At 40.2% G+C, this 27185-nt stretch overlaps 3 protein-coding genes across 4 annotated transcripts; 2 read left to right on the plus strand and 1 right to left on the minus strand.

Annotated features, from left to right (window-relative positions):
- The first annotated feature begins 3952 nt into the window (after window positions 1-3952).
- On the plus strand, window positions 3953-4971 carry LOC136354510 (uncharacterized). Its single transcript, XM_066306016.1, has one exon. It carries the CDS (start codon window positions 3986-3988, stop codon window positions 4697-4699), a length of 714 nt encoding a protein of 237 aa, XP_066162113.1. The 5' UTR covers window positions 3953-3985; the 3' UTR covers window positions 4700-4971.
- Window positions 4972-10770: 5799 nt separating this feature from the next.
- LOC107279667 (disease resistance protein RGA5) lies at window positions 10771-17045 on the minus strand. The gene is made up of 4 exons (XM_015763754.1): window positions 16246-17045; window positions 11598-12336; window positions 10977-11288; window positions 10771-10857 (listed from the first exon to the last, which is right to left on the minus strand). The coding sequence occupies exons 1-4, from the start codon at window positions 17043-17045 to the stop codon at window positions 10771-10773; spliced, it is 1938 nt and encodes a 645-aa protein (XP_015619240.1).
- A 4352-nt stretch (window positions 17046-21397) lies between these two features.
- LOC4352192 (uncharacterized) lies at window positions 21398-23944 on the plus strand. 2 transcript variants are annotated; one of them, XM_015763875.3, is made up of 3 exons: window positions 21398-21721; window positions 22039-22100; window positions 22221-23944. In XM_015763875.3, exon 3 carries the CDS (start codon window positions 22582-22584, stop codon window positions 23806-23808), a length of 1227 nt encoding a protein of 408 aa, XP_015619361.1. In that variant the 5' UTR covers window positions 21398-21721; window positions 22039-22100; window positions 22221-22581; the 3' UTR covers window positions 23809-23944. The 2 variants fall into 2 exon arrangements, with proteins under 2 accessions (XP_015619361.1, XP_066162114.1); XM_066306017.1 differs by having other exon boundaries at window positions 21431-21721; window positions 22044-22100.
- The last annotated feature ends 3241 nt before the right edge of the window (window positions 23945-27185 follow it).

Genomic DNA, 27185 nt, shown 5'->3' on the forward strand with positions numbered 1-27185 from the left:
TTGTATTATTTATTTAATGGAAGCATAATATCTTATTTTTCATAAACTTGAATCACTTAATTTTACTTAGTAAATTATCATTTAAGTAATAATAGATGTCAGAAATTTCTAAGGGTGAAGTGTCTCGACCTTAATGAGACGTATATTCTCCCCTAGAAATGTGGCCGAAAAAATAAGGCCATAATTTCGACAACGTCTCATAATGATTCAAGCCAAAATAATGCCATTAAATCAGGACATTAAGCATGTCCCTATTTCTTGCAAAGAACTTACACAAGAAAATTTCAAGAGTAGCATACATAGGACATAGAAGCAGTTTGAATTCCCCTTGCAAGGAATATGAGCTTTATTATCATTAAATTTGGAAGTTGCAACACTCCCCCTTAGTGAAGCTTCATCTTTGCCATCAAATGACAAGATTAACAGAATCTTACTTAGTTTGCTCCTTAGTCTTCCATATTTCTTATTGATTTGCGGAATGATGAACCAAGTCAATTATGGTCCACTTTGTCTTAGTATTACAACTCTGAAAATGACCGTAGTCTAATGGGAGAAGAATCATATGAAATGGACAAGTGGCGCATATGAAATGTGCGATGTACATCTCACTAAGTTTGCACGCCATGTGATTTATTTCTTGTGCTACTTTTTAAATTATACTAAGCATTAGTTTTAACAAACTTCTAAAGTTCATCTCAACGTTAGCTAGATACAGTTTCGCAATGTCATGCTCAAAATTCACCCCTAACACTAACAGGGATGATAATCTCAATATTTATGAGTGACATGCGAAACATAGCATTATATTGGCTAAAGATGCCTCTTGAGTTTAGGAAAAAATTAGTGGCATTAGCTGCGGGAGCCACAAGGAATCCTTTGTTAATGCTAAGTCATACTCAAATAAGCCTTAGGCTCAGTTAAGTCAATGAGGAATAATAATAATAATTCCATAGACTTTAACTGATAAATAAAATTAAGTGGCACTATTATTGTGGTTGCTTGTGCAAATTACGTACAATAGCACATTAACTTACACAATAATAACTTAATCTTTATTTCGCTTTGTACCACCGTTGGGCAGAGAAAAAACGAAGGAATTAATAGATGAGATTACTTATAATCGAAAATCAAGTCACCGTTGGGCAGAAATGATTAGGGAATAAACATTAATGTCTTAAGTCACATCACCAAAAGGTAGAAGTGATAAAGTAAATAATTTAAAATCCCAAATCAAATCACCATACGGTAGAAATGATTAGGAAATGATGCCATTAGTGATGCCATAGAATTAAAATTAAAATCCTTAGCCATATCAGCGTTGGGCAGAAATGGTAAAGGAATTAAGCTTACGGATAGATTAGATCCTCGATCACATCACCGCAAGGTAGAAGTGATAAAAGGAGTTAATGCACTAATGGCATAAATAAAAAATGACAGAGAAAATAATAATTGATAATACTTTGATTTCTTCCCTTAATTACATCATCGTTAGGTAGACAATAATTAAGGAAATAACAATCTTAATGAAATCATTTCTTTCTAGATAAACTTCCCGTTGGTTCCATTTATCTAGAAATAATTTACTCAGTATTGCAACTGATCTTAAATAATAAGCATTGATAATTGCATATAATTAGTTTACTATGGCTTAATCAATCATGTGCAAAATAAACTTAGAATTTCATAGTCAAAACACCATTGGTCATAAATAATTATGAGTAATCTTAAAATTAATTCCTTAATTATATCACCATTTGGTAGAAAATACCTAAGGAAAAAAAAGTATAATTGACATGCATTTATAATAATGTGGGTTAAATATATATTCAGATCTTAACGTTTTCTAGTCGAATTTCTCGTTGGTTCAATTCGACTATAAATAATTAAGTTACTAAGGCAATGACCATCATAATGATGTTGACATGAAATCATAAATACTTTCTAGTTAAATTTCCATTCAACTAGAAATAAATTAAGTGGCTTAAGGAAATAATAATCTTGACATGAAATCATATTAACGTTGGTCTGGCTAAACTTCCCGTTGGTTCTATTTAACTAGAAATAATTTTTTTTGAGTGATCAAATAATTGACCATAAATTGCGGGCTTAAAATAATAAATGGCGGGCTTAAAATAATAATACGGCCCATCACTTCCATGAATTTCTTTCCAGCAATTTAAATGGCTAAGAAAGCTCACAAATGAATTTCTGGAAATAAATAAATCATAAATGGCGGGCTTAAAATAATAATACGGCCCATCACTTCCTAAGCCGGCCCATAAAAAGGGGGCTAAATAAATTCTGAGAAATTAAATTCGCGGGCTTAATAAATTAAAATAAAGGCCCAATCTTATCAAAAAGCCGGCCCAAAACGGACCGGCCCATTTATGTGCGCGCGCGGCGCTTAGGTGGACGCGGCCCAGATTGGCGCGGCCCATGAAGACGATGGCCCGATGCGGGAGCGAGGACAGCCGTCTGATCAAACGGATGGCCAAGATTTCGCCTTTGCCACTGAAATCGCTGAACGGGTCAAACCCTAACCCTAGTCCCCATTTCTCCCCTTCTCTCCCCCGATCCAATCTCCCGGCGAGCAAGCGAGTGGAATCGGCGGCGATCATGGCGGCGACGGTGTTCCGGCGAGGCGGCGCGCGCGTGCGGCGGCGAGCGCTGCAGCGGCTCCACCTCGGCTGGCTGGGGGGCGCGCCCGAGGGCGGCCCCAAGCCGTGTGCTATGGCGTCGGCGGTCCGACAAGGCGGCGCGCTAGCGACGGCAAGCGTCGATGCGGCCGGACCTCGTCGGCGGGGGGGGGGGGGGGGGGGTAGGCCCGAAGGCAGCCGCCAAGCCGACGCTTCCCGACCCCGGTGAGGGACGGTGGAGAGACGAGGTCCAAGGCGGCGCGCACACGGCGGTCAACCGGCGCGACCTCGAGGAGTCCGGAGAGCTCCGGCAAGCTTAGGGGGTCTAAATCCAGTAATTAACCCGAACTCAAACCTAATTTTGACTTGAATTTGGATTTAATTCGGGTATTTGTGACTTAGGGTTCTTCCCAAAAAAAATTAGGGTTCTTCATTTGGGGATTTAGGGCCGATTGTATCTGGCTTATTGGGGATTTCGGAAAATTTCAGTCTTGTTTATCCCCTTTTGCTTAATAGTGGGGAATTTCAATCTAGTTTATCCCCTATTTCTTGGTTTGCTGAGTGCTAGCCGAAAGATTAGCTTCGGTCTAGGAATTCTTAGTGTGAGAATTGGGAATTTCAATCTTGTTTATCCCGAACCTCTTCTTTCTCTCAAATTCTACTACTAAGCAACGAAATTAAACTCTTCATTAATTGTGTTTCTACTGTTGGCCGAGACAACCAGCATAACATGGCTTAATACGCAACCAAGACTTAAGGAAATTAATCTAATCTTATTCAAAATTGCATCATGCCGAATCAATCTTGAACTTTGTAAGGGTGGCTTCTAATCACAGGGATGATGTGATTATGAGGGAACATGAAGGCTAAGATAAGGCTCTGATACCACAATGTTGAAATTTAATCCAATTAATTAATTGAGTCTTAGCCTAAACATGATCACCTTCTGCTTATGCGGAAATTAATTTATCTAACTGACGTGAGATGAAGCCAATGAAGCCATTGCTCTTCTTCTTTCTTCTTTTTGTTTCTTCTGTTGTGAGATACCTCACGAACCTCTTTCAGTGTTTAATCGATCGGACGATTTATTTAGGGTTTAGGGTTAGAGAGAGTTGAGTCATTACACAGCCTCCCTCCTCTTTCTTTATATAGCGACACTGGTAGGGCTCGGGGGTTTATCTCAATCTAAAATTCGAATCTATTTTGTACCGATCACACAAAACAGATTTATCTCTTAGTTTGTATCTTATTAGGATAGAAAAACCCGTAGGATTTTAACCATATCCTAACTAACCGGCATTAGCCGATAAAATCAACCAACAGACACCGGCAGCGGCCGCGGCCGCGGCATGTCGTTCGCCGCGGTGGGGACACGCATCGTGGGCGTCGGTGTGGAGTTGACCACCGTCTACGACCCCGAGGCCTCCACGGAGCGCGGCGGCCCGCGACTCGTCTTCCCCAAGTTGAACCCCGTCCTCATCTCGATCTCGGACGACGGCGGCGGCGGCGGTGGCGGCGGCAAGCTCTACGCTCTCTCCCGCACCCCGGCCGTCGTGAGGCAGCTGGATTTCGAGCCATGGTTCTTCGTCCTCGACGACCTCAGCCACACCGTGTGGCGCCAGCTGCCGTCGCCGCCGCTCTTCCCGTGCCGCCTCAACCCGCTGGAGTTCCTCGACCCGCCCAAGGTGCGCGTAACGGCGTACGCCCTCGTCGGCTCACACATCCTCCTCTCGGTGTCGGTGCAGCCGCCGCAGCAGCAGCAGCAAGATCACAAGGGCACATGCGCCTTCGACATGGACACCGAGCAGTGGGAGATGGTGCACGACACCAACCTGCCTTTCGACGGCCAGGCCTTGCCTCTCGGCAGCGACGACCACCGCTTCGTCGCCGCCGCCGCCGACGTTGCGGTGTACCGCATGGTGGTGGGGATCTCGGCCGTCACGGGGAAGAAGGAGCTGACCATCGTTGAGCTGCGGGTGGTGGTGGCATCCAATTGCCGCATTGTTCCGGGCAACCTTCTGTGCGCCATGGGGAAGGGGAGCTTCGCTTCTTTCGAGTTCTGATCCATTGCTGCTGCTTCCGTGGGAAAGGTGGGCAAAGCACGTATCGTTCATCGCACTTACTCTTTGGTGGAGAATACTACGGATGATGGTGAGGGCGATTGGGTCGTCATGGTGAAGAAGCTGGATCGGCAGGTTTACAAGCGACGTGATCGACACGCATATTTGGCCCATCCTTCTTGGGCGGTTGCCGTTTTTACCATGTAAAAATTTTAGAGCCTTTCTTCTGCTTGTTCTAACATTATGTTTGTTGCAATTAAATTTTTAAAATAAGATTTCGGATGATTATATTTTAATAAAATATATATATATATGACAAATGGATCCTACTAACTTATTGCTTTTCCCATCCATGCTATATCCCTCCAACCAAATAAGAAATTAGATCGTCATATCCATACAAATCAAACAAAAAAATTGAATCGTCGAATCTAACAAAATATGGATGGCCATATCCCATCCATGCATTGTGGGGAGATAGAGTGAGAAGAAAGGAAGAAACTAGAGATTCTGCTTCTGCTTTCTTTTGTTATACTCCCTGTCTGCTCCTATTTCAGTGTTCTTTTGTCCTTTTTTCCCACCTGTCTGCTCTGCTTCTCTTTTTTTTTTGACTATTTGTTACACTCTTTTTCTATAGGAACCTTATACGTGACTATCCATTTAGATTTGTTTGTTTCTTAATATTAAGAAGTTCAATGGATAATTTGCAATGGAAGTGGATTCTTTTTAAAGAAGTATAGAAAATATGAAAACAAAAATTTAGAATAATCAAAACCATTTTCTAAATTTTATAGAAAATGTGAAATTTGCAATTAGATAAATTCATAGCTCTCAATGTCCCCCCGAAAAAAAAAAACCCCGAAAAAAAAATGTCCACACGACGGGCGAGCACGGGTGGGCAACGACGAGCTATGAAATTTGCTTCTGCTGCTTGATGCTTCACAAATCAATTAGGCCAACGGATGTGATGGGGTTGCAGTTCATACCTTGCCGGCGCGTGGTGAGGATGTCTCGGTTGATGGCTAGGGTTAACCGTGCTACGGGACCATGTCACATTAGGAGATGAATTTGGGGAGCCCAATGGTCATATATATATATCTCTATCTCTTCTCTTCTCTACTACTTAAAAAATACGAGGTGCTTCCATCGTCCAAAAAAAACCGGGTAAAAAAACCGGGCAGAAAAAACCAGGTTTGTCCAATTAAAAAAACCGGAACGGAAAAAAGAAGTCCGATCCAGAAAAAAAAAGGCGAAAAAAACCAAAAAAACCGGACCGAAAAAACCAGGTTTGTCCGATAAAAAACAAAAAAAAAAAGTCCGACTCCTATATCCGTAACAGTGAAAAAAAAAGTGAAAAAAAAGTCCGACTCCTATATCAGATTCACTCTTACAAACCAAAAAAAAAAGTCTTACTCAGATTGGTGAAAAAAAATTGATGTGCCGGATTGAAGATCTGTTTGCAAAAACGGAATCTACATGTCGAGAGCATTCTATGTTTATATGATTTTAATTTTTGGATTTTTACTTTTATATTTGAGTCCAATTTTTATATTTACATCTGAGTCCCTATAATCTTGCAATAAGCTACTTGAGGTCTTTTTTGTTAAAAAATAATAAAAGTGAGAGAACAAAGGCAGAAAGGTGCATAAAAAGAAAAATAAAAGCCAAAAAAAAAGTCTGACTTAGATTGGTGAAAAAAATTGATGTGCCGGATTGAAGATCTGTTTGCAAAAACGGAATCTATATGTCGAGAGCATTCCATTTTTATATGATTTTAATTTTTGGATTTGTACTTTTATTTTTGAGTCCCTGTAATTTTTATATTTACATCTAAGTCCCTATAATCTTGCAACAAGCTACTTGATGTCGTTTTTGTTAAAAAAATAATAAAAGAGAAAGAGAACAAAGACAGAAAGGTGCATAAAAGAAAAAGAAAAGCCGCACAAAAAAGAAAATAAAGAAAAAAATAACAACAAAAGTTTTTTTTTCCTTACTGGCGAAAAAAACTGTAGATCCGACGGAAAAAAGATTTGATTCATATAAAAGGCAAAAAAAAAAAAGTGGTGACAAAAAAAACGCTAGATCCGAATCCTTTAAAAACAGAAAAAAAGTTTGATTCCTATAAAGGCAAAAAAACATCTAAAAAATTCGTTCGATTCCCTAAGAAAATGGTGAAAAATTGGTTCGCAAAAAATAAAAAGCTGGTTCATATAAAATAAAAAATGCAAGAGAGAAAAAAATAGAAACGGCGAAACAAAATCTGATTTCTAACCAGTATATATCTCTTCTCTATCTCTAATCTAACTATTTAAAAAGAGAAAATGCATGAGAAAATAAAAACGGTTAAAATAACGTGTGAGGCAAAAGTCAAAAAAAAAGCGCAAAAGCACGCTAAAAATGTTCTCTATCATCAATAAAAAAATAAAAAGAAGCGCGAGAAAAATTATTTCCATTGTCGATAAAAATAAAAAGACGCGCAAGGAAAAAACTATCGAAAAAACACGCCATTTATAAAAAAATGGTTTTTAAAAACCGTGCAAGAAAAAATCACCGTCTATTAAAAAAATCGCCCTGAAAAAACTGTCAGAAAAAAGCTAAATTGATGGACGCTTCAGTCGGATAGGATCCATCGATTTTTTGCCATCTACTACATGGCTTTATTTTGTCATATATTCTCCTGTATTGCAAAAAAGCAAAAAAGAACCATCGAAAAAAACAAGCAAAAAAACGTGCCAGAAAACAAGAAAAAAAACACACGAGAAAAGAAAAGCAAAAAAAAAAGGAGAAAAATATGGTTTTCTTCATAAGTAAAAAAAGCAAAAAAAAACATGGTAGGAAAAAACTGTTTAAAAGAAATGTGCCATTTCTGAAAAATGGTTTGAGAAAATCACGCAAGAAAAAAATACTGTTTGTAAACAAACAAGCCGCTCATTAAAATAGAAACATTGTCATTAACATGATTATGCATGAAAAATGTATATTATTATTAGAATTTTTTTGCCCGTTGCAACGCACGGGCATTTTTGCTAGTGTATATATATATGTATATATATATATATATGTATATATATATATATGTATATATATATGTATACTAGCAAAAATGCCCGTGCGTTGCAATGGGTAAAAATATTTTTGGATCGCTATACGTTTTACTCTTTTGTTTTGGACCGCTACCTCCCTTTGCTTGGTCTGTCTCTCTTTGACCCAACCCATGAGTGGAGCATCGGTCCCACTCGCATAGCGGACTGCCGTCTTCCATCCCCGGAGGAGGGTCTTGTGTCCGTACAATGCCAAAACCAGTCCTCCCTATCAAATCCGGTCGAATCTTCCTGGTCATCAAATCAGGTCGAATCTTTCTCGATCTTTCAATATTGGTTAAGGGTCTCGTGTCTGTGCAATGCCAAAACCGATCCTCCCCATCAAATCCAGTCGAATTTTTCTCGATCTTTTAAAATTAGTTAATGGTTTTTGATACACTTTATCTCCTCACTCGGGATAAGAATGGTGACTTTTAAATGGAGATTAAATTCTGTGAATACAAGGGAGTAGTGGGGGATCGATTTTTGCAATCAATTGGAAGATGGAACGCATGGGGGATAGATCGACTATGCTTGGAAGACAGGAAGAGGGAACGCATGGGGAGACAGATGGATGAGGCGGCGATGCTAGGGTTCGGCCGAGCAACGAAAAAATATGGCAGATAAAAAACAAATCCTTTACCGCATGCGAAATAATACAATAATAGTGAAAAAAAAGGTGAAAAAACCGGAAAATAAATTAAAAAACCAGCAGATGGAAAAAAAAGGCGGATGAAAAAAAGGCGGGAAAAAAAGGACGGAAAAAAGGACGCGCCTACCTATCGGGCGGCCGATCCGGCGCCGGGGAAATCGGGCGCTGACGTCAGCATGACGGACGTCTGCGTCCGATTTACGTGCAACACTAATTTAAAATGATTTTTCTCCTAAATTACATATCCAAATCATGATCCCATTGCACCATTAAATTCGTTGCAATTAAATTTTCAAAACAAGACCACACATGGATATATTCCGGTGAAAAAAAATTAGCTTATTATTGAATTATTTTTAAATGTTGCATGATGTTCCACCAGGTATATCGGAATTGTTTCACTAAGTAGAGCGAAAATGTTTCACTCGTTTAAATCGGGTGTTGTTTCACCTTATATAAAAACAATGTTTCAGCAAATAGCGAAAGAATGTTTCAGTTCACTGTAACATTAGATCTATACATAGTGAAACATTATGTGTACACTAGGTGAAACATTTTTCGGTGGAACAAAAAATAAACCAAATTCCCTTAATAGGGGGTTTCTAAAATATGTGGGTTTTTTTTTTTGCAATGGAATGTTTCGTTCACTGCAACATTAGATCTATCCATAGTGAAACATTGTGAGTACACTAGGTGAAACATTTTTGGTGGAACAAAAAATAAACCAAATTTCCTTAATAGAGAGTTTCCAAAATATGTGGATTTTTTTTGTTGTAAAAGAGTATTTTAATTCACTGCAACACTAGATCAATAAATAGTAAAACATTATAAGTACACTAGGTGAAACATCTTTTGTGGAAAAAGAAGAGAGAAGTGAGTGGAACCAACAGTAGCATGTGGGGAGGAGAGCGCGTGGGGGGAGCACCCGATTGGGCTCACCCGCGCCGGTCGCCCGGGGACAAGCGTTTTCACGGAAAAAAAACAGCAAAAGAAATAGACTAACGAAGAAAAGGAAACAACGGAAAAAAAATGACGCAAGAATCAGATTTCTTTTTTTTTTGCCGTTCTTTACGGGTACTTTTTGTTTCTTTATCGCCCTTTTTACGGGCTTTTTTTACGGACTTTTTTCTCCACGTCGGACTTTCCTTTTTTTTTCGCCCTTGCACGACGGAAACATCTCTAATCGTGCGGATCGGATGGAGGAGATTGAAAAAAAAACGGAACCAAAAAAAACCGCGACCCACTAAAAAAATCAGATGAAAAAAATGACATGCGGAGAAAGAAAAAAACCAGGCCCACAAAAAACGCGTAAAAAAATGATCGGACGGATAAAAAAAATGACGACTGAAAACTGAGTCGGACAGAAAAAAAAATCGTGCTATTGCTTTTGTTTGCTAGGAACGGAGTCGAGAAAAGATCGTGAGCTATCAGCAGTAACGTATGAAATTTGTAGATAAAAACACCTTAAACTTTTATAATAAGTAAAGATATATATTATCGAGGGAACTATTGACGCAAACACGAGGATTAATTAATTAGCAAGGTTAAGGCACATATAGTCACAAGACCTCCCTTCTCCACTCAATTGACTTAAGTAAATAGAATCGGGAAAGATAAGATGGAGTGCGGCCAGTTATGAATATAGAGAGATAACAAGTTTAACAATTAAAACACTTGAGGGAATAAAAAAGGAAAAGACAAAAATATCTGTTAACACAATAGTCATATGCACTTTCATATGTGTGCCTTCTTTCTACTACCATTCTCCTTGGCTCTCTAGCATTTCCAGTACAACAGTAGAAGCAGCCCTTTGTTCTTAATTACCTATATGTGCCACACTACCACCGTTGTTGCAGGAGGTAGTTTCCCTAACCTTAAGCATATCCAACAGATAGTCGAAATTCACTCAGGAATGGGATTGGGAAGCCTTTGGAGATGCGCCTATATATACTTGGATGGAACCAACCCTCGGATGCCTATCGAGGGCTTCCCTAAATGCAACCATCACATTATTGTAATCATATGTGATTATGACGTCTTCGAGGTTGTGAAGGTGCTGAATGCCAACTAGAGACCTGGTATCTTGCTCTGCATGGCCAAAAACAATGAGATGCATAATTCTAAGCTTTGGCATTGCTCCTGGCTCGATCGACAAACTGGAAGATTTATAGATCAACTTTAGTTCTTTGAGAGCTGAAAATGATACACTGTCTATAATAATCTCCATGCCAGGAACCTCGATCGCTTGCAAGTCAAGGTAAGCGAGGCAGGGTAACCTTGTGAGAACACGCATATCATCGCCCTCGAGTTTGTCAACAATGAGACGTAAACTAGTTAAAGTCTCAACCTATTGTATCCAGTATGGAACCCTGAAGAAGAATATCATGTGAGGGTGAAACTTCTGAAGGAATTGCGGAGGAGGAAACCAGCTATACAAGAAGCCAATGGGTGGTTGTCTGTGCTCCATTAGAGCAACATTGAAATCTAGACAGCGGACGTTGCAGCTGCCCAGTTCCCTAAGGGAAGTGGCAAGAGCAGCAAACTTTACCATATCTGTCTGGTCATCTTCATCGTTGCCTCGACGGCGATTGTAGATGACACCAAGCGTCCTTAGATTGGTCAGCATCCCAAGATGTCGGATGTTTTCAACAGAACAATTGCAGAAGTTAATTTCTTCAAGTGTACGTATAGAGGTCAGCCTGTTAATCCCCCTGCCGAGCTCTGCATTCCATGGAGTTCTCAGATGCCGCAATGATGGTAAACAAGCATCACTCAGAAACCCACCGATGAGTACGAGATCACCGCTGCATTTTATGTCAACCACTTGCAAATATCGCAGTTCCCCACTTGTATCAGGAAACTGGAAACGATTACCTTCCAATTTCAGATACCTTAGTTGGAAAAGGTTACATACAGGAGACAAATCATACGTTGCACGGAATGGAAAATAACCTTCCATTCTCAGATGTAGAACCCTCAAGGCTTCAAACATCTGAAGACGAGGCAAGCTTTCACCACGCTGATGCAGCCGATCCCCAAAATAAATGACGGATCGGACTTGATGTAAAGACTCACTTGCTTGGATCAAGTTACCACGGTTTGATTGGTAGCTGAGTCGGCGAATCAAAAAATTATGTCGTCTTAAGCAATCTTGATCAGTCCTAATTACAGTCACAAAGTTTTCCTCCGTGGACTTCTCAACAATAAGATCAAGAAACAAATTGTGCACAACACGACAGGAGACAACCTCACCATGCTTAAACTGAGCTGGCTTTATCAGGCTTCTATTTATGAGGTCACTGAAGTAGCTCTCAGCAATATCTTCTAAGTCTCGGTTATCTTTTTGGGTAATAAATCCTTCTGCTATCCATTGTCTCATCGAGTCTTTCTTCATGATGTCATAGTTTTCAGGATACATATGAAGATATAGAAAGCACGTCTTCAGATCCGAAGATAAATTATTGTAGCTAAGTTTAAGGATATGCTTCATCCATTTAGAGTTAGGATTTCTTTCCAGTTCAAACCCCATAGAGTATTTTATCTTCAACCAATTATCCAGTTTGTTAACTTCTTCTTGACTAGCCAAAAGACTAGCTATGACAACTACAGCCAATGGAACTCCTCCACATTTCTTTAAAATATCAATAGCAATTATGAGTTCTTCAAGTTCAGGGCTGTAGTTATCTGACCCATATATTCTTCTGAAAAATAAGCTTCTGGAGTCCGTCCAACCTAGTGGTTTCATCTTATAGACAATGCCATGGAAGCTAGAGCAGCAGGCATTAGCTACATCCTTTCTTCGTGTAGTTGTAATAATTCTGCTTCCGCTGTTCCACGTTTCGACAAATGCACCACTAATACTGTTCCATGTTTCTATGCTTGCTATGTCATCAATTACAACTAGGAACCTGAGAAAAAACATAGCAATAATCAATAGCGGAAAACCATAGATATCTATAGAAAACCATATCGAGCTATTTTTGGTTATAAACCATATAGTTAACTTCTGGCCTTCAGACTCATTAGTATATCTATATCTACACCAATCCTGGGCATTATATTGTCCAGATAATACACTGTTAAAATTTCTATCAAGTCTACATGCAGATAGAAACGGCGACTGAATGCAGCAAGGGTATAGAACATGCGCTGCGACAGAAAATATTAGTACAGATTCGTAACGCCCATTGCAAATGGTTCTCGGTTATGAGAGTTGAGCATATTCAGCAGTATGGTCAACTGGTCAAGGTGATATTGTTATTTAACATCTTACTAGGTGAAAGCAACAAGCTTTCTGCAAGGAGGATGAGACACGTAATCTAAATAACATGGACCGTTGGATGGATCTTGTAAAAGAACACACCGTTCGATCATCTATATAGGTAATTTATGTTGGACCAATTAAGAGGCTTATATGTGAGTGGAAAACCATCAGGCCAATCAAGAGGCTTCCAGATGAAAGGTCTCAACAAGTAGATAACTCATGTACCTAGATTTTTTTTTACATAGTACAAACATTAAACTTCTTATCAAATAAAGAAAAAAAAGGTAAATGAAGCTAGCTCAGCCGTACATTCGTTCTGAATTTATTGGCCGCCATGATTATCCTTAATAAGGGAATTGTGATAAATTTAGCATGAGATCACATTCTTTAATTTCCCAGACATTCTGTGGTCACATGTGGATGGAATGTCCTAAATATGTATATATGCCTATATGTAATTTTCAAATATTCTCAATTCACAGTTTATATGCATATACAAATACTCTAATATAATTTCTCTTTTAAAAAAAATACTCTAATATAATTTTGGTTTATATTGGAACACACTACACCAAATTTGACATGGCACCTAATTGGCATACACCATGAAGTACCATTTTTTAAAAAACATAATACAAACACACGAGCTCATATACACATGAGCACACTAGTCACTATGAATAAACACGTGTACACGAAATCGTTATAACAACTTAATGTTATTGCTCCTTCGTATTATATTAAATATACTTATCTTTTACAATCAAAATTTATCGTAAAATGCAGCTACTTCTATGCCCACTCTCTCATCTCAACCAACCACAAGCATATCCTATTTAATTTCTTCGCATACTTTCTAATTTCAACCTTACAACCTTCCTCCATTAAATTTTACCCCTCTTCATAATAATCACTAAAAAGGGTCTAAAGGTAACTACTCCCTCCATTCCTAGAAAATAAATATTTTTAGTATTCAAATTTTATATACAAATATAAACATTTCTAGACATTGATTCTAATGCGTGAAAATCCAAGCACTTTTAGTTAACCAGGGAAACTAAGCAATTCAAAATTTTAACTTTGACAATAAGATGATTGAAAGAGAACACTTTCCATTAATCTTAAACTTTACTAAACAAACTAGAAATGCTTATATTTCCCACTAATACAGACAGGTTATGCGAAGCTCAGAGTCGCGCGAAGTGCGACTAGGTGGCTAGTATTACTGAAAACAACAAGATTTATAGGTTTCAAAAGAATGCCCTAAAACAAAATTAGAAACTACCAGTAACATGCTGATAGTGTAATAAATCAAGATAATTTAGTATTAAACCTTAGACATTAAGTTTTCAGAACATTTATTTAGTGAGGCATTTTGATTATTATCAGCAAGAATTACACATGATGATTATCAGTTTGTTGCAAGAATAAATTTATCCATTTATTTTTATTTTAGAAATATTTTGTGACAAGAAATTCATTATTCATCAAGAAACAAAGTGGCTCACACTCAAATCCAACAGTATTATCTAAAGGACCTTCTGTAGTCCTTGTTGATATAGTACCTAGTTCAAAGTCCAAACCTACTTACTCATTGTTTTAGCAATACTAATATTGTTCTTGTCTGCAACAGTACAGATCTTGCAAACTATAGTCTTTTTATAGTACTTATGTTCAACAGTATTAGGAGGTACAAAATTAAATTTGTAGTTTATTTGTGGTATAATTTGGTACTTATGAAGTATCAAATTTCACATAGAAAAATATGGTACCACCCAGTAGCTTTATCAAGTACGTACCATAAATATCTCACAAGTATAATGTACCTCTATAAGAACCTTAAAGAACTATTCAATTGTTGTTGCTGCTGCTGCATGCTATTACTGTCGTTATTTTTGCAATTTTAAACCTAGTTCAATGTTATACTCAACATAATTTACATTGAAGATGAAATCACTCATCAAGTAGTAAGTTTGTGCTAGTGTGACTATTATGATATTCTTCATATAATTCTTTTTTTTTCATAGCAGTTGCTAGAAAACATTGGTTAAAATCTGTTGTGGTGTTTGATAAAAAGGCAAAATTAGTTATTCAGTTATTTGATGGTTCTTCATGTAATCTTTGCATAGAATTTGTTCTTTTACCGGGAATAAAATTATCATCTCCCATCACAGCATGTTAAAAAGAAAAGAAGATATATTCCCTAGGACCAACTATCCTCTCATTCAAGAATTGGCCATCGGCTGATTTTGTGGATTGTGGAACTAAAAAATAATTCTTCTGACTTGTGTGTAGATTTGTTGATAAACAAATAGATGCAAATTAAGGGGTGGACTTTTTTCAAAGTTCTGAATAAAAAGGATAACAATTCTTGAAGAGCTTTCATAAAAGTAAAAGGTGGTGTAGGAGTATTGTGAAAAGAAAGTATTAAACAAATGGGGAATGGACAAGTTTTGCGAGGAAGTTTGGGTTATGAAAGTTCCTTTTTGTGAGTAGAATATCCTAAGCTATATATTATTAGCAATCAACAAAAGCGATCAGTTAAAGATATTGTTTTACAGGAGGCCTTCCAAAGAAACTTCACTGAGAATGAGCAGGATCATGCATGTTGAGTTATATGTTCAATACTGGAGAATGTAAAATTAAACTTTGACAGGGATGAATTATCTTTGCCTCACGGCACAAATGGGAGATATTCTCTACAAGATCCGTATACATAATATATAATACATATGGTTTTATATGGAAGAGTTTTGTGTATGGCAATTTGAGATAGATTACCCCATGGTCGCTCTCTTTTACCTGTTTTTATATAGGACTGTTGTATTGGCTTTTTTTTTTAAAAAAAAAAGTAAAGTTGAATTGATATTCTGGTGAGTTTCTCAACTATTTAAATCCCAGGCCATTGGACTTGGCAATTCTTACAATAATTCCAAATAAGATGGGGCTGGCAACGAACTGGTTCCACTATAATTTTTTTAAAAGAACTATGAAACTATTTATGTAGTTACCTAGGAAATATATTAAGATCTCGCATATGTCTTTTGCTGTAACAAAATATTTGTGTGTTTTTTTTTTGTATATGTGGTTCCTCTTTCATAGTTTGCAGAAGAATATATATTTACCAAAACAACTGAAACTTGAAGAAAAACATTGGAACATTTTGCACAAGCTTTTGTCATATAATGTTGGGAACTACAAGAGGCATCTTTGTCCATAAGGCCATTATGGCCCTTTTTTTTTCAGAAGCATATCTGCTGATATGGTCCATTAACATGTCTAGGAAATTGATTTATGGATTGTATATAAGGAATAGAGAGTAACTAAATGCAAATAATTGAATGGTACTGAACTGAGTGTCAAGGAATATAATTCTCTTTAAACAACTAACTAGGAAATATATTCCAAAGTACTATGAAATATTATACCAAACTGTTTACTACACAGACTTTTTGATGGTACACCAAGTTACTGTGATCCATCCATTGCCTATTGGGATATATAGTTTTATTGACACAACGAAATAGAACCATAGAAGCATATGCTCTCATACCTCTTGCAAGAGAGTTTTTCTCTGGTTGCATTGATGAGACTTTTTATGCCATCGGCCGATCCGTCATATCTGAGTTGCGAAAGAATGTCATTTAAAATCATTGACGTGCTACGGTTTCGTGATGCAAACACAAACACCGCGCACTCAAATCTGCTATGAATTTTCTTGTAGACCTGGCTGGCCAACGTTGTTTTACCAAGACCCCCAAATCCCACAATAGAGACCACCTTAGGATGCTGTACTGACTCTCCTTCCATATCCTCCATTAACAACTGTGTAATCACCTCACATGGGACATTGATACCGACGAGCCTATTTGCCTTTCCACACAGGACAGGTGAAATATCATCGATTTCTATCTGCCTCGGGTTAGAGCTAATAGACTCGTCGAGATTGTATATACTCTCTACTCTTCTGACTTCCTCGACAACATAATCCTTGATTTCGTGAATTTTTTCAAACAAGATAGGGAGCATCAGATCCATCGTGTCAGTGAGCAAGGTGGCCTTGTCAGCTACAGTGCCAAAACTGTGCATGAACCTGTCAATTCTGTCCTCAACAAAGTAGGCTAGCTCACGTACCTTGTTCCTCAGCTCCCTCTTCTGAATATTCAGAGCCTCCATGTTAGGCAGCTTCTGTAGTAGAGCATTCATGCAGCTCAATTCCTCTTTCAAGTGCCATATATTGTTCTTGAAATCAAATTCGGTAGAAAATTGGATCTCTTTCAAGTCGTATCGACACACCTCTTCCAGCTTCACCAGGAGTGAGTTCATCACCCCAGTCGAAATGTTCACGGCCATGCCTCGATCAATCCCTCTCTGTCTCTGCTCTTTCTTGATCTATGCTTGTCAATGATCTTGGCACTGCGTTTGACTGTCAGTAGCTAGCAGATCAACCCTCCAGTTATATAAGATAAGATACTAGCTAATTAATTGTCTTAATTTTTTTTCTTTGAATGACAGCTAATTTGGTACGTTCACGTACTTTCCTACGTGAAGAGTATTGTACGTCGATCCGTATCCAAAAAAAAAAGAACCGTTGAAAATCTTAAAATTATTGCTGGTGATGCCCATGCATGTTCTCTCTGTCTCTCTCTTAAAACAATCCATGAAAGAAACTGCTGGCAAACTTTCTCTCGTTGACCATGTCATCATAAAACATTTTGGCCACAACCCACGAGGATCAATTTGACAAATCTTAATGGTTCTACATCTAGCATTACTTAGCATACTAGGTAAAACCCCGCGCGTTACTGCGGGAATTTAGAATGATAAAAATAATTAAAGGTAGTATCAAAAAACTGCCACAAGTTTTTTTAGTAAAAAACTTTCGATGTAAGTGTAACTATACTATATTTGAAGCGTAACTACTGCACTGTAACTACAATGTAACTACGATATAATAAACTTGCATTCAACCATGCCCTGGTTAGCTAGCACTAAAATCTTACGCGTGACATGTGTGAAAATTTATTTCTAGCAATTTTTTTCCCTTCATGCACAAATGTCGAGGCGATCGGATGGTCATTTATCTAAAAGTTTTGGGGGCAAAAACTTTTGGAAGTTTTATAGCAAATCCGATAAGTAAAAATAATGTATAAAATAGCTAAACAACATAAATTTATGTAAGTCGGTGTGGTTTTATGAAAGAAAAAAAGAAATAGATAATATGGAGTATAGATTAATCATCTACGGGTTAAAAAAATTAAGATGATATGGCTTGATAAGAGGAGAGAAAAATAATATTAACCGAGGATGAACTATATAGGTATATAGTATATTTAAAAAATAATGGAGAGATATATTGAAATATTATGTGAATTATGTGCGATGATAATTTAACATGCTTCTATTTTAAAACTCCAAAATTTAATAAATTACAAAATATAGATAATATAGCATGCATAATGTTTAAGTGTAATAATTGTTAGTACATAATGATGTAACATCTTTTGTATGTTGAGTTTTAGAATTTAATGGGTTGTAACCTTTTAGTAAGATAGGATACACTACCTCCTGTCGTGAATAAGTGATACTATGGAGTATGGACGGAGCAACTGATCACCAAAACACTAGTTTCATTGTTAAGAAGTAGGAGTATAAAGCATATGAAAATATAGCAAAGTTATAATATTATTTGAAACTAATTTTGAAGATAAATCTGGCCACGACAGTTTTAAAAAAAATGATTTGAGATATGACAAAAAATATGAATGGGCAAGATTTAAACATATTGACTGCAGACATTAAAAAACACTTCACTTATCTGCGAGCTAGATGGAGTAATTTTCCATGCCACGAATAATGACTGATGATGTTGCTGCCTTCTTTAGTTGACCGGCTAACCATCACAACATAATCCCACCACTGTTCTAACCGCCGGGCACATGACAACCCTCTGTTGGTTGGAACGAATTGTACGTACATGTATCCATCATAAATATTTGATGTTTAATTGTATTATTCGATTAGACTTTTGAAACGTTGATCATAAATAATTTCACAAATGTTTTAGATAAAGAGATGGTACAGGTAGATTTAATACCTAGCGTTGCCCACATTTATATTAGATGCTAATAAATCTAGACATATATATGTGTTTAGATTCATTAATATCTATATGGATATGAGCAATACTAGAAAGTCTTACATCGTGAAACAGAGGAAGTAATATCATAAACGTATTTAACTTTAGAAATTTAATTTAATCAACTCTTGTCTTTAACATCGAAAGGAGAGTGATTCTTCTTCCTTTTAATAATAGAAACTGGCACGCTCTTGTGCCTATGCAATAAAGAAATAGTTACGAATGGAAGTCAAATTCCATTCCTTTGCCGAATTAAGCATAAGATCATCTTGAGGGGTATCCTCAAGGGAGGAGAATCTTCTGACCTAACACAAGTGGTAGATGCTTTCACGCTCTTCAACATAGAATAGCTGGTTGATCAACCGGTACAACGTATTGCTAATTAGGAGTCCCAAATCTAGGACAGCAAATGCTGAGCTAGCAGAAAATAGGCAATACTATTGATTAAGTCGAGCACGCACCTACCAGCTCTAAGCCTCTGACACTTTATGTTCTTAGCTTCAATTAACGTTGAAAGATGCTTATGGTAGAGAGTTACATAGTGAACAAACAAAAATGAGCAATAAAGAAAGGGAACTTTTACGGTACAATATACTATACTTATGAACGAGGGCACGTTTGGAATTTGCCACCAAATTTAAAAGGGTATTTTAGTAATTCGTGATTCATCTTCAATCCAATCGTCAAATTAATCATAGATGTCTAATCAATCTAAAGCGGAGAGACGACCCTTGGCATTGGTAGAACGACAAACATCGGCGGCAGTGTGTAGGCAATGACGGCATGCACCGCGGGGAGGCCAGGTACAACGGGAGGCGTGGCTGCGGTTTGTGATAGTCTTATTTTCATGACAATATGGGTAGGCTACAATAGCGAGCAGCTCCAGTGCTCAGCGGCCATTGCTGCCATCCTTAATCCGTCTCCCCAGCCTTGGCACCCCTCGCGCTGGCCTCTAGTTCCCACATCCATGTTTCACAGGGGTGTCGCTGTCGCTGCAGAGGAACAACACAGCTAGCATCATGCGGTAGGCGAAGTCCCGGTTGGCGGCTCGAAGCCAAAGACGCCGAAGAGAGGAGCACACCGGTTTAGTTTTTGTACTTGATGGCCTTGAGGAGGTAAGAGCGGACGCCCTCGCTGTCGCCAACACCCTCCCCACCGCCAGATCCACGTGCGCACGAGGGGGAGAGCCCGCCGGGTTCGCCGTCGTCGAGCTCCCCAGCGCCAGATCTGCTGCCGACGAGCTCCCCATTGCCAGGTCCACAGCTGCCGGGTTCACCGTCATGGAGGAAAGAGGTCGTTGGCCACTCCTGAGATCACCGCTTGCACCCGCTGCATGTGAGGGTGGATCCGCCCTTCTGAGCCCGCCGGTGGCGGATCCGCCCTTCCCGGGGAGAGTCGTTGCCAGATTTGCAGTGCCCGTTGACCGCCACCTCTGCCACCCTATGAGCCGACCACCACCGTGAGAGAGGAAGGGAGGAGATGAGCGAGGGGGTGAGAGAGGGAAAAGGAAGAGATGAGGAGAGGAGGAAGGGGAAGCGGCGAACGATGGTTCTGGACAGGCTTGTCCCTGGGGCTGTGCGGCCCGCGCGCCCGCACAAGGCCCCAATTTTCAGGGGCCCCTAGGCCCAAAACTCCAACACTATATATATATATATATAGATATAGCCCAATTAGCCCTAAAAATCTGTTATTTTTTTCATGTTTTATTTACGTCGTTTCGCCTCGGTTTTGCTAATTGGCGCAGACGCGCGAGATGCCGAGATGGTCACCAGGGCATGCACGCACTGATGCAAGTGGTGATTTATCGGTAACTAATGGGCTAATCCAATTAGGATGGTGTGATTAGCGCTAGCTTCACGTAATTAGCTTCCAATAATGATAAGCATTAAATACGCGCCGGTGAATCAAATTGGCACGCACGCGGTTAGTATTTTCTTTTTTCCCGCACTTTCTTTTCTTCCCGGAGATGTTTATGCATTAACAACGTAACTAATTTAATTTGATTAGTTTTAGATAATGATGATAATAAAGATAATATTTTTTATTTAATGTTCTTCTTTTACTAATAGATTGAAAAGAAAACTATACGTGAAGTTAAATTTTGAAAACTTTTTAACCCATACTTGAAAACTTTCAACTCGAAATTTGAGTTTTTTTAGACAAAATTTGAAAACTTTCAACTTTTAATCTCAAATTTGAAAAACGTTTAACTCAAATTTAAGACTTTCAACCCAGATTTGAAAACTTTCAACCCAAAATTTGAAACTTTCAACCCAGATTCGAAAACCTTCAATCCAGACTTAAAAACTTTCAACTCAAAATTTAAAAACTTTCAACTCTAGATTTGAAACGTCTTTTATATTGAAAAACTTTTAAGTTAATATTTAAAAACTTTTAACTCAAATATTTTTGAAAACATGTGTGCTACCAATAAAAAAATCGGAAAAAAAACACGAAAAAAAGGATAAACACGCGAGGGGTAAGGAAGAAAAAAAGATAAAGCGAAAAAGATAACGAAAAAACAAGAAATAGCGTGGTGGAAAGGCAGAAGGGTAGGCTGGCGTGCTCATCAGTTCCGTTAGTGGCGCGCCCACGCCAATTAGCATCCCACGTTTCGCCTTTGATTGTGGCATGGCACGATGGGCCTCCGCCTCTTGATCGCGGCATCGCTTAGAAAACGAAACAACGCCTCGCCTCCCTGACTCTTTCTCCGTTCGCATCTGGCGCACTGCCGCGATGTCATCGCTAAGTCCTGATGCCGTGTCGCCGTCGCTACCTAGAACTGAGAAACTGGTGCTGGCTGTGACCCATCATTGGCCGGCCTGCCTGCCGGAGTCCTTGTCGGCTGCAACGCCTGACGGCCTGATCGTCTACTCTAATCAGCAATCAGGTAATGTAATCCACTAATCCCTATTCTCTAATTTTAGTGTATCATGTATGGATTATTAGGTTTTTAGGCTCATCTACTATATACACTAAATCAATTTTTATCCTTACATAGATACATCCTGTATTTTAATTTTGAAGACATGTCTTCAACAAATTGGAATAGGAAATATACTATGCACATGTATATTATTTTAGACCATTTTACATTGCTATGAAATGTATTATAGAGTATAAATTATTGTTGTATTATATCATCAATTAAGTTTTTATTCTTCTTTACTACTGCACGACTTTGCACTGGGGCCTCAAATTTAATAGGATAGCCCTGGTTCTGGAGAAGAGTAGACGGTGCGGTGGAGAGAAGGAGGAAGAGAAAAAAGGTGCAGAAAAAAAATCTATTTCCTACTTGCCCGCATGCAAAATTAGTTTTTTTACATGCAGTCCTTAAGAAGCCTTTGATCCATCTCTCGGGTTAACTTTTTTTTTTCATGCGTGAACAGTTATGGTCTATACCTGTAATTTGGAGGGATGTCGTCCTCGTTTCTGTAGTAGTTGTAGAAGTGAGCATGCTTAAAAACCAGAAAAAAGAACGCAGCAATGCTATCATTCGCCTGTTGCACTCGCAATCGAACGTTCCAAAAAGAAAAAAAAAATCCTGATTGCGACGGGGAGTTTAGTAGTAGGTGAGACGCATGTTGCACTGCCTTGGCGGCCCAGTCTCAAGTAGTGGAGTTGTAACATTTGGCCCAGTCTCGGCTAGGCCCATGCTGTCCTCCGGCCGACGAAAGCAACCCCACTGGGATAGGGTTTCCTTTCATCACGTCTTTGATACGTAAATCCGAATCCAGTCGAGGGAAGAAGATGGTGACGCCGGACAAGAAGAGGAGGAAGAAACTCGCGGAGCCGGAGCCGACGCCGACGCCGGCGCCGGAGCCGGTACCTCGTCTCCTCCGCGTTCGTCCAGGGAACAAGAAGAAGAACAAGGGGGCCTCACCTGAGAAGCAGCCGCCGGTGTACATGGTGTTGGCGCACGGAGTCGAGGAAGAGCCCACCACCCACTCCGTAATCGAGGTCGCCGCCTGCGCCGCCGCCCGCCGCCTGCTTAACACCGGCAGCGGCCGCGGCCGCGGCCGCGGCATGTCGTTCGCCGCGGTGGGGACACGCACCGTGGGCGTCGGCGTGGAGTTGACCACCGTCTACGACCCCGAGACATCCACGGAGCGCGGCGGCCCGCGACTCATCTTCCCCAAGGTGAACCCCGTCCTCATCTCGATCTCTGACGACGGCGGCGGTGTAGTCGGCGGCGGCACGCTCTACGCTCTCTCCCGCACCCCGGCCGTCGTGAGGCCGCTGGATTTCGAGCCATGGTTCTTCGTCCTCGACGACCTCAGCCACACCGTGTGGCGCGAACTCCCATCGCCGCCGCTCTTCCCGTGCCGCCTCAACCCGCTGGAGTTCCTCGACCCGCCCAAGTTGCGCGTCGCGGCGTACGCCCTCGTCGGCTCCCACATCCTCCTGTCGGTCTCGGTGCAGCAGCTGCAGCCGCAGCAGCAGCAAGAAGACAAGGGCACCTGCGCCTTCGACATGGACACCGAGCAGTGGGAGATGGTGCACGACAGCAACCTGCCTTTCGACGGCCAGGCCTTGCCTCTCGGCAGCGACGACGACCACCGCTTCGTCGCCGTCGCCTCCGCCGCCGCCGACGTTACGGTGTACCGCATGGTGGTCGGGATCTCGGCCGTCACGGGGAAGAAGGAGCTGACCATCGTTGCGTTGCGGGTGGTGGTGGCATCCAACTCCAAGTGCCGCATTGTTCCGGGCAACCTTCTGTGCGCCATGGGGAAGGGGAGCTTCGCTTCTTTCGAGTTCCGGTCCATTGCTGCTGCTTCCATGGGAAAGGTGGGCAGAGCACGTATTGTTCATCGCACTTACTCTCTGGTGGATGATGGTGAGGACGATTGGGTCGTCATGGTGAAGAAGCAGGATCGGCAGGTTTACAAGCTACGTGATCCATCCTTCTTGGGCGGTTGCTCTTTTTTCCATGTAAAAATTTCAGAGCCTTTCTTTGCTTCTTCCAACATCTTCTGATTCGTTGTCAGCGTCTATTATATCGCTGCTAAGGCCTTGTTTAGTTGGGAAAAAATTTTGGGTTTGGTTGTCACATCAGATATACCGACACACATTTAAGTATTAAACGTAGTCTAATAACAAAACAAATTACAGATTTCGCAGAGATGAATTTATTAAGCCTAATTAATCCGTCATTAGCAAATATTTACTGTAACACCATTGTCAAATCATGGTGCAATTAGGCTTAAAAGATTCGTCTAGCAATTTACACGCAATCTGTGTAATTGTTTCTTTTCCATACATTAAATGCTCCATGCATGTGTCCAAATATTCGATGTGACAGTGTAAAAAATTTTGTTTTGGAAACTAAACAGGGCCTAATTCATCAGCAGCTATCCTTTCGAAATTTTTTTGAAAATATACGTGTTTTTGATCAAAATTGCAAGAATAGGTTGATTAGGGGCCGTATCGCACTTTGATGTCGCAAGAGAGCGATATCACTTAATCTACATGCGAAAGCCGCAGCGCTATCGCTAATTGAAATCGCGGGAGTGCTAATGCATCGGTGTTGCATTTGAAAATCGCAAGAGCGAGGCGGTCCCGCACTTTCGTAAAGCGATAGCGCGGGTTGTCCGACGTTGTCTGACGCACGTGGGGCACGAAGCAGTCTCGTGCTTTGAGTGAGCGGGAGCGCGTGTGGTATTACGGTCTACTTACGCAAGACCGTAGCGGCGTGGCTCGTCTGACGCACGTGGGGCCCGAAGCAGGCCCGGAGCGGTCTCAAGCTATGCGCGAGCGAGAGCGCGCGCGGTATCGCTCTCTCCTAGGACGATACCGTTGCGTCGTGGCCCACCTGCTAATCGGCTACTAATCGCGTAGGAGGCGACAGCGACGGCTTCTTTGAAAGAGAGAGACCCTAAATGCGCACCCGGAGCGCGAGAGCGATCCTCTAAATGCGTTTACATTTGATGCGAATACCCGATGCAAATCGTTAATATTTCATGTGTGATATATTAAGCCGTTGCTATGTAGAAAGTATAAACTTTTTTTTTCATATTTTTTACTATGTGTGCAACATATATACATTAATAAACTTGAGAAATATGTATATATTGAAAATAGGAAAAGATTGTGTACGCGGCTACGAGAAGAAAAATAAATATCTTAGAATTTGCAAAATAATGATATCAGTTACAGAAAGAGAGAGGAAAGAAACAACATATTAGCTATAGAAAAATAGAAATTGAATATATATTTATTATATATATATATATATATATATATATATATATATATATATATATATATATATGAGTAGAGAGATCATTCGGGAGCAAATTTGCAAAGTTCACGAAGAATATGAATTTAGAATATATCATATTATTCACAGAGAAAATCACCTTTGCATATTCACAAACTCGGTCTTGTGGCAAGAACCGTGTAGCGAGTTAACGAACTACACAGTTCTTACCACAAGACCGGGCCTATGAATATGCAACACCGAGTTTATGAATTTGCAGTAGTAGGTCATATTCACAAACGGATGTTGGAACTTAAAAAAAGAGTGGGTGTAAGAATCTATTAAAAAAAATCACATTTGCATATTCACAGACTCGATCTTGGGACAGGAACCGTGTAGCGAGTGAATGAACAACATAAAGCGAGTTCACCAGCTACTCAGCTCCTGCCACAAGATCGGGCCTAAGAATATACAACACGCAGTTGGAACCAGCAGAACGTTTATGAAGAAGAGATGTAGTTGTGTGCTAGGTTTGGTTGCTATTTATAGGGGATAGGAAGAAGCTGCGCATAGTCTGAATTATTAATGGGTTGTACACAGGAATTGTGAATGATTAGAAAGAGAAGAAGGCGCGTCGGACTGCTTCACTATTCAATTAATAATTACACAGAGATGACGGCACTTTCGAAGCGTTAGCCTGCTTCACTGTTAAAGTTAATAATTACAAAAGGATACCGTCACTTTTGGCGGCACTGGTTGCTTCACTATTTTCTTTAATAATTAGAAAGAGATGACGCCACTTTCGGTGCGTCGGAATCTTCACCGTTAAATGTAGATGATTGCCTCTACGTGAAATGTCCCGTGATTGGAAAGAGAGGAGACCATTTTAGGCGCGTATGATTGCATCTTTGTGAAATGAAATTAGTGTGTAATTTAAGTCACAGTAGTACACAATAAAAGTATTATCCAATTTAAACCGCACGAGTAACATCAAAACTGCACTATTAATTTAATTAGTGAGAGTATTATTTGTGTTAACTGTCGTACGGAAAATTATTAGTTAACAAAAAAAATCATAATGTACAAACTAATATATAGCTCAAATTTTCTCTGACATAATTAAAAATGAATATTAACTAACACTAATATAAACTAAGTGAACTGATATTTTCTAAATCCTCCCCGTACAAATTTTTGCTAATAGAAAAAACGTATCATTTATTTCTTCTCTCCACTGTCTCCTCTCTTTTCTTGCTCTTCCTCTCCTCCTCAGTTCACTCCCTTTTCTGTCTTCTTTTCTGTCTTCCTCTGTGAGGACCATCTCCTCTCCTCTCATTTTATGCATTGAGCACATTGGATTCGAACGAATAGAGCGGTTACGAGCTAAACACATGTGGCCGACATGATGTGACTACAAAATAGTAAAATGATAAGAGAGTGCACAGAGGTATTCCGCCCATTTCCAGAAAGGAAAGGGAGATGGCTATCAGAACCCATGCAAAAAGCAAAAAGAAAAAGAGAGATGGAAAATAAAGGTGTCGGTGGCGTCGGTCTGCGCTCTTTTCCTGCGCTCTGTACATTGGTCTCGCGCGCGCAAAGCGTGACAGCGCACCTTTGCCGCACTGCATCGCTCTTGCACATGCGGAGAGGGAGACCGACAGCGGTCTCGCGCGCACAAGGCACGACACCATGGGCCCACTGTGCTCTACGAGGCTCCATCGCTCTCGCTCAAGCGGAGAGTGATACCGTCACCGGTCTCACGCGCTGAAAGCGCGATACCACGGGCCCACTACGCTCCCCCACGCCTCGTCGCTCTCGCGCATGCGGCGTCACCGGTCTCGTGCGCGCAAAGCGCGATACCGCGTGCCGTTCTCTATCACGTCACGCTCGGTCTCGCGCTTTCGGATTACGAGACCGACCTCGGTTTCGCGTAACGACAAAGCGAGAGCGATGGCTCCGCCCGCCACACTGCCTCCCAAATCGGCGATTTCTCCACGTGGCGCTCTCGCCCTACCAAAGAGCGATACCGCTGCGGTCTCGCTTTCCCTTTGCGCGATATCGCCAGCTCAACTCCGCTTTCGCTATGTCATACCGCGATTTCGCCACGTTATCGCACTTTCTAGTAGTGAACCTCGGTATCGCTCTTCCAAACAGC

The sequence above is a fragment of the Oryza sativa genome, chromosome 12 (genome assembly GCF_034140825.1).
Source record: "Oryza sativa Japonica Group chromosome 12, ASM3414082v1".
NCBI lineage: Eukaryota > Viridiplantae > Streptophyta > Magnoliopsida > Poales > Poaceae > Oryza > Oryza sativa.